Source organism: Mauremys reevesii, linkage group 1 (genome assembly GCF_016161935.1).
Source record: "Mauremys reevesii isolate NIE-2019 linkage group 1, ASM1616193v1, whole genome shotgun sequence".
In the NCBI taxonomy this organism is placed as follows: domain Eukaryota; kingdom Metazoa; phylum Chordata; order Testudines; family Geoemydidae; genus Mauremys; species Mauremys reevesii.
In genome coordinates, this window is record NC_052623.1 from 175,894,292 (window position 1) to 175,908,296 (window position 14,005).

At 41.3% G+C, this 14,005-nt stretch overlaps 1 protein-coding gene across 1 annotated transcript in view; it reads right to left on the reverse strand.

The window, feature by feature from the left end:
- The window catches only part of NCAM2 (neural cell adhesion molecule 2), a 536,258-nt gene that overhangs the window by 120,789 nt on the left and 401,464 nt on the right, over positions 1-14,005 (reverse strand). Inside the window, exons 10-11 of the mRNA XM_039520366.1 lie at positions 11,353-11,540; positions 7,127-7,223 (exon numbers count right to left, since the gene is read on the reverse strand). Coding sequence (XP_039376300.1) covers positions 7,127-7,223; positions 11,353-11,540 — 285 coding nt within the window. The remainder of the gene's footprint in view (positions 1-7,126; positions 7,224-11,352; positions 11,541-14,005) is intronic.

The following is a 14,005-nucleotide window of genomic DNA, read 5'->3' on the forward strand; positions in this document are numbered from 1 at the left end:
CAGCTGTCAATTATCTGAATCTTCTGAGTGCTCTGTTTTCATTATTCTTGGATTTTCCCCTCCTCCTTCTCACCTACTTCTCATCCATATGTTAAGTTGCAAAAGTTCAACATATTTTTTTTTAATCAATTTAGTTAAACTGGAGCATGTTGTGTGTGTAGACAGGACCTGAGATTGAAACTGTTTGAGGGGACTGACATTTACTGTATCTTTGTACAGTACTTAGTACACTGGAGCCCTGACTTGGCTAAAGCCTGTAGATACTACTGCAATATGAATGCTAAATAAATAATAATTAATAATAGCACTGTAACTGTAAATAGCTACTGGCAGAAAGTGAGTATCTAATATAATGTGAATTTCACATTTTATCATTTATTTTGCCATTTACAAAGGCCAAATACAGTATATGATTAATAATGTAACTGAATACAATATTTTTCAAAACTAATAATAATTCTTTTTTCATATATTATTCCTCACTAAATGTGGCTTGATTTATCTTGATTTGAACAGAACTTTGCTGCATATTTTTCAATAAGTGCTGGTCAATGACTGTACAGAAGTGATTGAAACAAATTACTGCCATAGTGGAAAGGTGCTAATCTTAAACATTGACATCAGTTTTATTTGCAATATAAGTGAATAAACAAGTAGAAATAAATCAGTGGTGGTGTAGTGGGGTGGACATCCGCTCCTGCCCTGAAGGAGGGGTGTGTGGCTGGAGAAAGCAGCGTTTAGGCTGGGCTGATTGAGGGAAGGGGCTGGAGTGGGGCCACTCTCCAAACAGACTCAGCTGGCCCTATAAAGGCAGAGAAGCCAGAGACAGACCGACAGTCTCCCTTTGCCTGTAGAGGGAGAAGGGCTTGGCTGCAGGGAGATAGAGAGAGGGTACCTGAGTGGAGCAGGGCTGGGGACAGGCTGGGGAGCTCCAGCTTGGAAAGCCCCAGGCTGCGGCCTAGCATTGGGCCAACTAGGTACTGGGGGTTGCAGAGGGCAGCCCGGGGTAGGCCAAGGCAGCAGGTCCAAACCAAACCTTGCCAGTGATGAGTAGGCTGATACTGCATCCTGCCCCAGGGCCTGGAGCTAGATGATGACTGGCGGTAGCCATATACTGAGGTGAGGTGGGACTAGTGGGTGGGGGTTCCCCAGGGAGGGGAGACCCTAAGACTGAGGAGATTACTGCTAGGGAGCAGCACCCCAGGTAAAAGGGCACCGGGGTCCAGGGAGTGACACGGAGGACAGAGGACAGGTGGATCACCGGCCTGCAGAGGGCGCTCCGGAGCTCGAACAAGCTAATTCCCGGAAGTCACCAGCAGGAGGCATCGCAGGGGTGAGTCCACTCGTCTACAGGTGGGGGTATAGCATTTGTGCAATATTTGCTTTGCAAACATTTTTGCCCTTGACTTGAGTAAGTTTATTATACTGAACTTCCTATGTCTGTCAAGTAAGAATTCACTGCAATAGTACATACTTATAAACGTCAGAATCTTTCTTAACTAATATTTTGAAGCTGATATTAAGGGTCATTCTGCAAAAAATTAATAGTTAATGATAATATAGTCAGCCTTTAGGAGATGATGAGCCATTGTAGCAGCAAGTGAAATTGGAGAGAGAGCCATAAATTAATCACTCACCATACAATATTGTGTGTTTGTGTTGTGATATTGTTTTGTGACTTTGGGTCAAAACCCTCAGCTGGTCTGAACTAGTGTATCTCCACTGGCTTCCAGTTTACACCAGATGAAGCTTTGGACCTATGTGTGGTGATAATACAGTGTAATCACATATTGACACAACATTACAAGGAAAACATCACAAAGCAGTTCTATGATATGACATTGATTACGTTGAAACTCTTTCTGATTCTGCTAGCTGGAATTTTTCTCTTTCCCTCTTTCTCCCTCCTGGATGCTAGGAAGGAGACTGGAGGTACTTCTTCTCTCCTCTCTTCCTCCTTACCTCCTGGATTCATGGAGTGAAAGAGATTCTAGCAACAAGTCTTTTTCCATATAACAGTAATTGGAAAGTGGTTCTGACAGCTTACATACTGCCATTCCAACTGCCCTGCTTTCCCTGTGAAAATACACCTGAGATCAGTGTTCTGCTTAGTCTACCAGAAACACAGGCATAGTCAGTAGGACTGTTGAATCAAAAGCTGCGTATGTGGCCCTAAGATAGACACTCTGAGGAAGAGTCATAGGTTGAGTATCACTGACTTAACATAGGACCTTGGTATGCTGCTTAATGCTGTGAAGAGTCTCATGGACTTCAATGAGACTCTTCAATGTAGAATGGACTTTGCCTAGTAGTGAATGTTCACAAGATTGGGGTCTAGTGTTGGATGAATAAAGAAGAATTTGACTCACATATCAAATAGGGGCAGAAGAAATACGTGGAGGAGTGTACATAGTTTACCTATTATAATCTATGGTGTCTTCCTGGAAGACTTGAAGAGCTTGAAAGCTTGTCTTGCTCACCAAGAGAAGTTGATCCAATAAAAGATATTGCCTCATGCATTTTGTCTTTCTAAGGGACTGACATGGCTACAACAAACCTGCATATCTTCCTGGAAGCATAATTCTTAATATTAGCTTTGTTTGTTTTTTAAATAGAAACAGGTCAGTTTGCAGAGGAACTAATTATTAAAATTATATCACTTAATGACCAATGCTACAGAGCAAAGCAAACATTCTCTTTAGGAAGATTTTTCAGGATTGGGTCCATATTGTGTATTTTGAAATTAAGTAGACATATGTACTGCAGCAGCATTAACTGAAGCAGTGGCAAAGGGAACTGCAATATGTTTTTAATACAAAATACTATACTCTGAAGTATACATGCAATTATTTTGGGGGGCTGCTATAATTTATGTACCATAGGTTTTCATCATTTTTCCTGACCATATGTCTGAGTTATATGTATCGCAAGTATGCCCTATGCGAGATATTAGTCCCTTCTTTATGCCTTCCTTTTGGAGTAATGTACAAAACACTTTAGGAAACACTAGTATAAGAGATGACTGCTTCTGCACAAACTGCAGGGAAATGATAAACTGATCTTTGGGAAATGGTATATATGCCATGATTTAAAAAATAATTCTGAGAGAATTTGCGTGGCAGAGTATCTCTAACTACATAAGTTGGACAACTAGATGGGGAAACGTCATGAATTTAAGGCTCAGTTTGAGAATTCATATCTTCCACACTTAGCTTTGGAAATGAGAACTGAAGTAGCAAAAAGTCAGTAATTTTCTGTCAAGCCTATAACACCAACTTTAACTTTGATTTTTATGAAAAACTGCAGTATTTTACAGTAAAGCTCAAATGACTGCATTACATTATTGTAAGCTGTGGGGATGTGGACTATTACTGTAGGTACTACTATTACTGATTTGGGGAGGGTGCTGACCTGTAAACAAGGAGAATGAGTCCCTCCTTTCAAACCTATGTCTTGCCATTGAGGAGGAGGAAATAAGGGTGTTTAACAGCTGGGAGGGTGTAACTGGTTTGTTATTACAATAGAGGAAGTATTAGGAGCCAAGAGGAGAGTTGGACACTAGTGTGTGTGGGGGAGGGCAGGAAGCAATATTCATCTTGTCACATTCACATTTCATTGGTATGCACAAGACCTAACACTGGACAACCAGCATTTCTTTATGCCCTGTCTTGGAGTCACACCCTCTTCATCTGGGAAGTGTTGTTTTTCTCTATTTCAGAGATTTGGTCCTTGAGTTGGATTTCTCTCTTTTACTATTTTATATCTCTAGAGATGTGAAGATTTTTGGAGAGCTAGTCATTGAAAGAGCTAAAGGAAATAGATTTACTGTGCAAGTATTTTCTAATTTTCAGAGGTACAGAACTTTCTTAGTTATGAACTAAACTTTTAACGTATAAAATGTACTATTTTAACTGAGGATTAGTCTAAAGTCTTGAAACCAAATAAGTGAGGACACTAGAAGATAATCAGATAAGTTGCTAAATGTGTGTTTTTGGCCTAGTTGTGGAAGCTTACACAAACAAGTAGCCACATTATATGTGACTACATCAGTAAATACTCACCAACATAAGTAAAGATTCCACAAGCAGATCTTTTGTTTTATTTATACACAAATAAGGAAAAATATTTTAGTTTCTGGGAGTGGATTCTAAACTGTGGGATTTTCTGAGTTGTGGAGAGGCTGAGTGTGGAGGTAGGGCAAGGAATTCTGTTTAGGGGTAATGCTTGGAGCCTGGGGGTGTTTCTATGCAAAAGGCAGATGAGGAGGTTAAACGAATATTTATTTTGATTCAATGGCAGGGGGCAAAGGCAAACCAAAGAAGGATCAATTTTTTTTTTCTCGAGTGTTTACTAGGCTCACTTAAAGTTGGATAGAAAATCTGCCTGGTTTCTGATAAATAATACTTTCAGCTACCGTTGGCAGCACAACTGTTTTGAGAATTGTTACAAAGGAGGGATGTACCACAACAAAAAAGATGTTTAAAATCATCTTTTCTTTAGAGGTAATGGGATAAACTTTTAAAGCTGTGCATGGTTTCTACACAATAAATCCCCTTAATAAATACACAATTTGCTTCTGCAACTCTTGAAACACTGAAATGAAACTGCAATGTGTTATAAAAGTTTAAAAGTAAAGGAAACATCAGACAGTCTCCCTTAAGTCTGAAAATGCATATAGTAGCAATAATACCAAATATGTATTACCACTAGGATTGTAAAGAGTATATCTTATTCTTTAGCCTTACATTTTATTACAGTTGCAACGAAGATTGTAGAAAAATATTGTATAAAATAATTCCTTACACTTCTAAAAGAGAATACAAAACACCAAGACTTCCTTTATATAACCCTAGTTAGCTAAAGTAGAAAAATGATCTATGGCCAGCTCCTCAGTGGTTGTAAATTGGAATGAGTTCAGCGGAACAATGCTGATTTATACACCTCTACCCCGATATAACGCGACTTGATATAACACGAATTCAGATATAATGCAGTAAAGCAGCACTCCAGGGGGTCGGACTAGGCACTCCGTCGGATCAAAGCAAGTTCGATATAACGTGGTAAGATTTTTTTTGGCTCCCAAGGACAGCGTTATATCAAGGAAGCGGTGTAACACCTAAAGAACTGGCCCCTAATGTTTTTTGATCCTGTAAACTTGGTGAAGGTTCACTGCTCTATTTTGGCATTTGACAAATGAAAAAATGCTATGAAACCAACTCTGGTCTATTCTTTTAGTCATTCAACAACAACAAAATCCTTCCATATAACCAGTACTCTGCAAAACCAAGCATTAAATTTCTCATCCTGCCAAAGGGTGAATATAAAATCTTATTTTTAAATTAATCTACAATCCTCTAGATTAGTGGTTCCCAAATTTGTTCTGCCGCTTGTGCAGGGAAAGCCCCTGATGGACCAGGCCGGTGTGTTTACCTGCCGAGTCCACAGGTTCGGCCGATCGCGGCTCCCAGTGGCCGTGGTTCGCTGCTCCAGGCCAATGGGAGCTGCTGGAAGCGACGCAGGCCAAAGGACTCACTGGCCACCACTTCCAGCAGCCCCCATTGGCCTGGAGCAGCGAACTGCGGCCACTGGGAGCTGCGATCGGCCGAACCTGTGGACGTGGCAGGTAAACAAACCGGCCCAGCCTGCCAGGGGCTTTCCCTGCATAAGCGGCGGAACAAGTTTGGAAACCAAAGCCTAGATGAACTTCAACAGAACATTTGAATATGTTTCAATTAGCACCCAAAAGTCTGACAGCTTGAATGAATTTAATCTTAAATCCTTGGGCCAAATCCTGCTCTAAATTACATCTGTTCAACCCATGGACTTAACCGGACAGCTAAAATGAAGGTGAAATTCTGCACTTTTAGTTGGCAAACCTGGACTATACATAGAATCATAGAATATCAGGGTTGGAAGGGATGTCAGGAGGTCATCTAGTCCAACCCCCTGCTCAAAGCAGGATCAATTCCCAACTAAATCGTCCCAGCCAGGGCTTTGTCAAGCCGGGCCTTAAAAACCTCTAAGGAAGGAGATTCCACCATTTCCCTAGGTAACCCATTCCCGTGCTTTACCACCCTCATAGTGAAATACTTTTTTCGTAATATCCAACCTAAACCTCCCCCACTGCAACTTGAGACCATTATTCCTTGTTCTGTCATCTGGTACCACTGAGTACAGTCTAGATCCATCCTCTTTGGAACCCCCTTTCAGGTAGCTGAAAGCATCTATTAAATCTCACCTCATTCTTCTCTTCTGCAGACTAAACAATCCCAGTTCCCTCAGCCTCTTCTCATAAGTCATGTGCTCCAGCCCTCTAATCGTTTTTGTTGCCCTCCACTGGACTCCTTCCAATTTTTCCACATCCTTCTTGTAGTGTGGGGCCCAAAACTGGACACGGTACTCCAGATGAGCCCTCACCAATGTCGAATAGAGGGGAATGATCACATCCCTCGATCTGATAGCAATGCCCCTAGTATACAGCCCAAAATGCTGTTAGCCTTCTTGGCAACAAGGGAACACTGTCGACTCCTATCCAGCTTCTCGTTCACTGTTACCCCAGATCCTTTTCTGCAGAACTGCTGCCTAGCCACTCAGTCCCTAGTCTGTAGCAGTGCATGGGATTCTTCTGTCCTAACTGCAGGACTCTGCACTTGTCCTTGTTGAACCTTATCAGGTTTCTTTCGGCCCAAACCTCTAATTTGTCTAGGTCCCTCTGTATCCTATCCCTACCCTCCAGCTTATCTACCACTCCTCCCAGTTTAGTGTCATCTGCAAACATCTCTTTAAAAATAGGCTTTGCTGCAGTATTTCAGCACTTTTGTTTCTGATCCTGGTCCTTAGAAGGAAACACTGGATGCAGAAATGAAAGAGATGGACCTGATTCTCCTTTTCTTACACTGGCAGAAAACAAAAATAACCCCATTAAATCATTGTAAGTGAAAGAAGAATCAGGTCCATTGTTTTTGAGAGAACCAGTTTGTTTTACCTACACTGTCATATTTCTGAGGGCTAAAAAGACAGTTCTAAAGGCTCCAGTAGAATTAATTGAACAGAAAAGTCCAATTGTATTTCACACTGGTGAAAATACAAGGGTATGGTTATAGTAACTTGGACACAATATACTCACCAGCTTGCCCAAGGGTATATTCCTGATGTCTTGCTCCTATTCTGTTAGTAGCTGTGCAGTTATATCGCCCAAAATCATTGTCAGATGTGGGAGCAATCTTTAAAATAAGCATAAACAAATGTTACATATTTTCTAAAGATTAATTACAAGAATATCATTGACCTTCTCAAAAATTAAATTCATTCTGCTTAAACAGTATTAAGATGTCCCCTTATTTTACCTTGCCAAATACATTGCACAAAATGGTGACATAAATGTGGTAGATCTGTGACAAATTCTCCTTTTTTTGCAAAGCTTGTATGGAAAAAATATTCATTAAACAGAAGGATAAGATGAAATATTTCAAATCCAGATTTTCAAAACGGAATGGAAAATGTCCTCTAGGGAAGTTAGAGGCAACATGACCCCTCCTTCTGTACATAATATGCAAAGGAGGCCACTTTGTCCAGGAAAGAGGACGGGACTAGGCTACGAGCCCTTTATAAACATTTAACCTAACATTAGGTGTAGGTGGTGGCTGAAAGAGATAGGTGAGCTGGTCTTCCATGATATCTGGGTCCTCACAAATGGACACTGCAAGATTCAGGGTATGCGTAGCCTTATCTGTGATCACTGGAAAGTAGTGTGGCTGTGAACAATTGGTAAGGGAAACGTGTTCAATGTATTTCCTCAAATGTATTTGAGTAATACTACTTTAATTTAAAACAGCATTTCTCAAATGCGGCTACCGTGACTTTCCTTGCAGTCACAGCCTCTTGGGCTGTGATGAAGGTGTGGGGGGAGGGCAAAGCAGCAGACCCTCTCCCTCCCTTTTGCTCCTGGATGCACCACCTTGGTATTGGTTGCTATGGAGACACCTGGGGCACAATTAATAGATTCATAGACTCTAGGACTGGAAGGGACCTCCAGTTCCCTGCCCTCATGGCAGGACCAAATACTGTCTAGACCATCCCTGATAGACATTTATCTAACCTACTCTTAAATATCTCCAGAGATGGAGATTCTACAACCTCCCTAGGCAGTTTATTCCAGTGTTTAACTACCCTGACAGCTAGGAACTTTTTTCCTAATGTCCAACCTAAATCTCCGTTGCTGCAGTTTAAGCCCATTGCTTCTTGTTCTATCATTAGAGGCTAAGGTGAACAAGTTTTCTCCCTCCTCCTTATGACACCTTTTTAGATACCTGAAAACTGCTATCATGTCCCCTCTCAGTCTTCTCTTTTCCAAACTAAACAAACCCAATTCTTTCAGCCTTCCTTCATAGATCATGTTCTCAAGACCTTTAGTCATTCTTGTTGCTCTTCTCTGGACCCTCTCCAATTTCTCCACATCTTTCTTGAAATGCGGTGCCCAGAACTGGACACAATACTCCAGTTGAGGCCTAACCAGCGCAGAGTAGAGCGGAAGAATGACTTCTTATGTCTTGCTCACAACACACCTGTTAATGCATCCCAGAATCATGTTTGCTTTTCTTGCAACAGCATCACACTGCTGACTCATATTTAGCTTTTGGTCCACTATAAACCCTAGATCCCTTTCTGCCGTACTCCTTCCTAGACAGTCTCTTCCCATTCTGTATGTGTGAAACTGATTGTTCCTTCCTAAGTGGAGCACTTTGCATTTGTCTTTATTAAACTTCATCCGGTTTACCTCAGACCATTTCTCCAGTTTGTCCAGATCATTTCGAATTATGACCCTGTCCTCCAAAGCAGTTGCAATCCCAGTTTGGTATCATCTGCAAACTTAATAAGCGTACTTTCTATGCCAACATCTAAGTCGTTGATGAAGATATTGAACAGAGCCGGTCCCAAAACAGACCCCTGCGGAACCCCACTTGTTATACCTTTCCAGCAGGATTGGGAACCATTAACTACTCTCTGAGTACGGTTATCCAGCCAGTTATGCACCCACCTTATAGTAGCCCCATCTAAAGTGTTTTTGCCTAGTTTATCAATAAGAATATCATGCGAGACCGTATCAAATGCCTTACTAAAGTCTAGGTATACCACATCCACCGCTTCTCCCTGATCCATAAGACTCGTTATCCTATCAAAGAAAGCTATCAGATTGGTTTGACACAGTTTGTGCTTTACAAATCCATGCTGGCTATTCCCTATCACCTTACCACCTTCCAAGTGTCTGCAGATGATTTCCTTAATTACTTGCCCCATTATTGTCCCTGGCACAGAAGTTAAACTAACTGGTCTATAGTTTCCTGGGTTGTTTTTATTTCCCTTTTTATAGATGGGCACTATATTTGCCCTTTTCCAGTCTTCTGGAATCTCTCCCATCTCCCATGATTTTCCAGAGGCTCAGATACCTCCTCTATTAGCTCCTTTAGTATTCTAGGATGCATTTCATCAGGCCCTGGTGACTTGCAGGCATCTAACTTTTCTAAGTGATTTTTAACTTGTTCTTTTTTTATTTTATCTTCTAAACCTACCCCCTTCCCATTAGCATTCACTATGTTAAGCATTCCTTCAGACTTCTCAGTGAAGACCGAAACAAAGAAGTCATTAGCATCTCTGCCATTTCCAAGTTTCCTGTTACTGTTTCTCCCTCCTCACTGAGCAGTGGGCCTACCCTATCCTTGGTCTTCCTCTTCCAATGCGGGAGGACCAGGCAGCCAGTGAGTTCCCCACCTTTCCGGGGGGGCTCAGGCTTTGGGTTCAGCCCTGAGGTAGTGAGGCAGCATCCTTTTTCCCAACAGACTTCTTGGCTAGCACTAAATCAGTTACAATGATTTGGACAATTATTTGTTTTCCCTGCAGCTAATTAAGTATTTAAGAAAAAGTGTGAGAGTGTTCACCAGCAAGAGTTGTTGGCTTCACTGTGAGGCCACCAAATTTGTCCTGAGAACCCCTGATTTAAAGCACTAGATACTTAGAACTTGTCCATATGGAGAGTTAGTGCATGACAAGCTGGGGTATAAATCTGCAGCATACTAGCAGTCACATCATAAATTGCAGCGTGGACATAGCAAAGGTGCATTAAAAGTTCCACTGAGCACTTTGACCTACTACTGTTTGAAACATCAATGGGTCAAAGAGCACTATGTAACTTTTAGTGTGTGGTAGCAGTGTCCAAATGGCCAGCTAGCATGTGGCATGCTAGACCCCTGTAGATGTACACCACAGCTTGCTATATACTAACTCTCCATATAGACATGCCCTTAGTGGCCATTCTTTTAACTGAAGTTGTGACATTACAATTTGTTTGAATATTGAGGTTTATGATCTCTATCACCTATGTATAATGTAGGGGCCCAATCCTGACCTCCTCTTTTAAGCAAAACTGCCATTGATGTTATGGGATATAACTTTTATTTCCATATTTACTAACTTCACTGAGGTCAAGTTCCCTGATAAACCAGAACTGGAAATGGGCTTAGGGAAAGGCATCCCCTAAAACAGGCGGGAAACAGGACTCTGACTCCTATTGTCTGGTAGAGTGAGGATACAATCCCCTCTTCTCATCTCCTCAACCCTCATATGAGGAGAGGGTGCTGGAGTCCAAGCAGTGGGCTAGGGACCAGCTGTTGAGGGGGGAGGGGCTGTCATCAGCCCTGCCGCAGGTGAAAATGATAAAGGAAGGAATTATGACCTGCACTGTATGAGTTATTGCAAAGTAGTTCGCAGATGAAGTAAGTTAATATAGTTGTTGGGGCCTAATTAAATCCCATCCTTGGCATCTTGTTTTTTCTCATGTGTGCCAGACAACATAGTTTGTTCCTGACTTATTGGGACTGGCTCTATGAGATAAGAAAGGACTTTAGTCTGTATACAACAGCCTTGTTATGGAGACTGCCAACAAGAAAGCCAATAAATTTTGTACTGCATATACATGTCTGCTTTGAGCTGGACTGAAATGGCCAAAATCTTTTCATGCAGGCACTAAATCATTGATAATATCAATCTACTGAATCAGTTTTACTATTTTTTAAATATTCATGTTTTATTTACTACTTTGCAAACAACTCAGATTATATTAATGTTCACTGAAAGTGGTGAATTGAAGGCAAGACAATTGATTGGAACCAAGGACTTCTTTCTAGCTGATCACAAGGAATATGGAGATAAATACCTCATAAGATTTTTTTTTCTTCATTACATCACAGATCTGATCTGTAAGTGTTTTACACAATCCCAGTAATTCCTGACCAGTGAAGAAATTAAATGACTCTCAACTGATAAATGTAGTTTTCTAATTTACATTTAAAGCCTTACCTCTAATATCAGCTTTCTTCCTGCACTGTAAGTCTTTAAATGGGTAGTATTTTTTGCAGGTAAAACTAATTTTCCTCTTCTCCAGTGAACTGACGCTACAGGATTAGATAGTACTTCACAACTTATATTGATAGGATTGCCTTCCCAAGAATAATACAAGGTTTGATTTGACACAAATGTTGGAGCATCTGCAAAAAAAAGAGAGTATTAAACAAATATGTTATCTCCCTCTGTTTCCATAAAATATGCAACACATTTTTATTCAAGTATATACTACTAAGGTTATCATGGAAATTTGAATTTACAAACGTGTTACTTCATAATATGGACTGCTACAAAGTCAGTTCTCATCTATGAGTTTCTCATGTAGTCATTTTGGATAGTTCTCTGAAACCATCTCATCAATGTGCATTGGCAGTCAAAAAGCTAACAGAATTTTAGGAACCATTAGTAAAGGAATAGATAATAAAACAGAAAATTTCATAATGCCATTATACAAATCCATTGTATGCTGAGACCTTGAATTCTGTTGAACACTGTGTGGAGTTGTCCAGCTATACCAAAAGAAGGGCAGGAGACACTTAATATTGATTTAATCAGGCTTCAACTTTATTATTAGATGACTGGGACTACCTGGCAGATAAAAGTGTACAGCGCAGGTAAACCCTGTTTGTTTTATAATTAACCAGGAAGAAGGCTTTCACCAGCTCCCCCTTTTTTTCCATCCAGGTCCCTCCAGCAAATCCATTGTCAGGACCTTACCATCCACCCTCCTCTCCCTTGTAGAAGGGGTAAGATGGGCGATAAGAAAGGAGGTTTGGCTCTATGCCGTTCCAACCATTGAAGCCCAAACCCCGCAATGTTCCGTTCATTTAACCAGCACCATCTTTTTAAGTCCTTTACCATGCGATTTATCTGGTCACTGGATGCCTTCCCAAAGGAGTACCTGCACTGGACATCTACCCCACAGTTACCAAATAAGTGGTGACATATAGCCTACCACACCTTTTGTGCTCACCATAATAGGTCTTCCCTAACACCCACTGTGGGGAAGGTGAAAAAACCCACTCCAACGAAGCCAATATGGTGGTGAGGGAAAAAATTCCTTCCCAGGCCCCTTAAAAACGAGTGAATAACACAATGCCTACAGCAGGTTCAAACCCACCTGATAATTGCACCTTAAGGGGGGGAAGGGAGGAGGGGTGCTGCCTTGCTTGCTACATGGAGAATGGGGTTTCCAATGCCCTAGCTTGCACCTTTAAAGACCCCCACCATTACATTCCAAGGTGGTGAGTCAGTGCTGCAAAGCTGACGAACACCACCTTTTTGCAGCAGTTTCTGATCTTGTTCTCCCTCCCTGCACCCACTCACCATAAAGCACTACTGTCTTCCTCCAGCAAGCCTGGACAATGCCCCCCCCCCCCCTTTCAGTGCAGGGTATTCATTCTGGTTGTCCCATCTATATGAATCTATCTATATATATGAACTAGAAAAGTTGAAGAGAATGGGGGGGGGGGGGCGGGGAGATCAGAGGGCTAGAGTAGCTTCCATATAAGAAGAGATTAAAAGGGCTGGGACTAGTCATCTTAGAAAAGTGACAACTAAGAGGGGATGTCATAGATGTCTATAAAATCATGAATGGTGTGGCGAAAGTGAATAAGGAAGTCTTATTTACCCATTCCCACAACATAAGAATCAGGGATCACCCAATGAAATTAATAGGCAGAGGGGTTAAAATAAATATAAGGAAGCAGTTCTTCACACAGTGCACAGTTAACTTGTGGAACTCATTCCTAGGGAATGTTGTGAAGGCCAAAAGTATCAGTGGCTTCAAAAAAGAATTAGATAAGTTCTTGGAGGATAGGTCCAATGGCTATTAGTGAAGATGCACCCCCATACTCTAGGTGTCCCTGAACTACTGACTGCCAGAAGCTGGGACTAGATGACAGGGGATAGATAAATTGCCTTGTTCTGTTCATTCACTCTGCAGTATCTGGTACTGGCCACTGTTGGAACACAGGATATTAGGCTTGGTGGACCTTTGGTCTCACCCAATATGACCATTCTTATGTTCATCTTGGATTCTGGATCTTATTTTAGAAGAATTCTCGTCTGGCAATTAGATGATGCCCTAGTTAATCTCTTTATAAGTATTTGCTGCTCTAAATAACTCTATTCCATATTTGAATCCTTCTGAGCTCTGACTTGACAAACTGCATACTTAATTTAGAGAAAAAATTACTGATATTGGCTGCAGCTTCATTATGGCCAGGAAATGCTGAACAATTAATGGCCAGTAACAAGAAGCCCGTGAAAGCTAAATCTCACAAATACAATGGAGGGCCTGTCCTAGTCTCCAGACCTACAACCTGAAAGAAACTAAAGCCATACCTGGTATAATAAAGTGCACCGGGGATCAGCAGCCCAAATGTTTATGTATATTATGAAAGCAGCCCAGTTGTTGTACTGAGAGCATAAGCCCTCATCGCACATGGCAAAACTTGCATCAGTCCCTTATGGTCAGCTTTTTGGAATCCCTCTCTTACCTGTGGTCTAAAGTGGCTGACGAGGGTAAGTTATGACACAAAAAGGAAAATCCAAAGCAACACAAGAAAGCATTTGTAAAACCTGAGGTTAGAGACAGTGACATGTA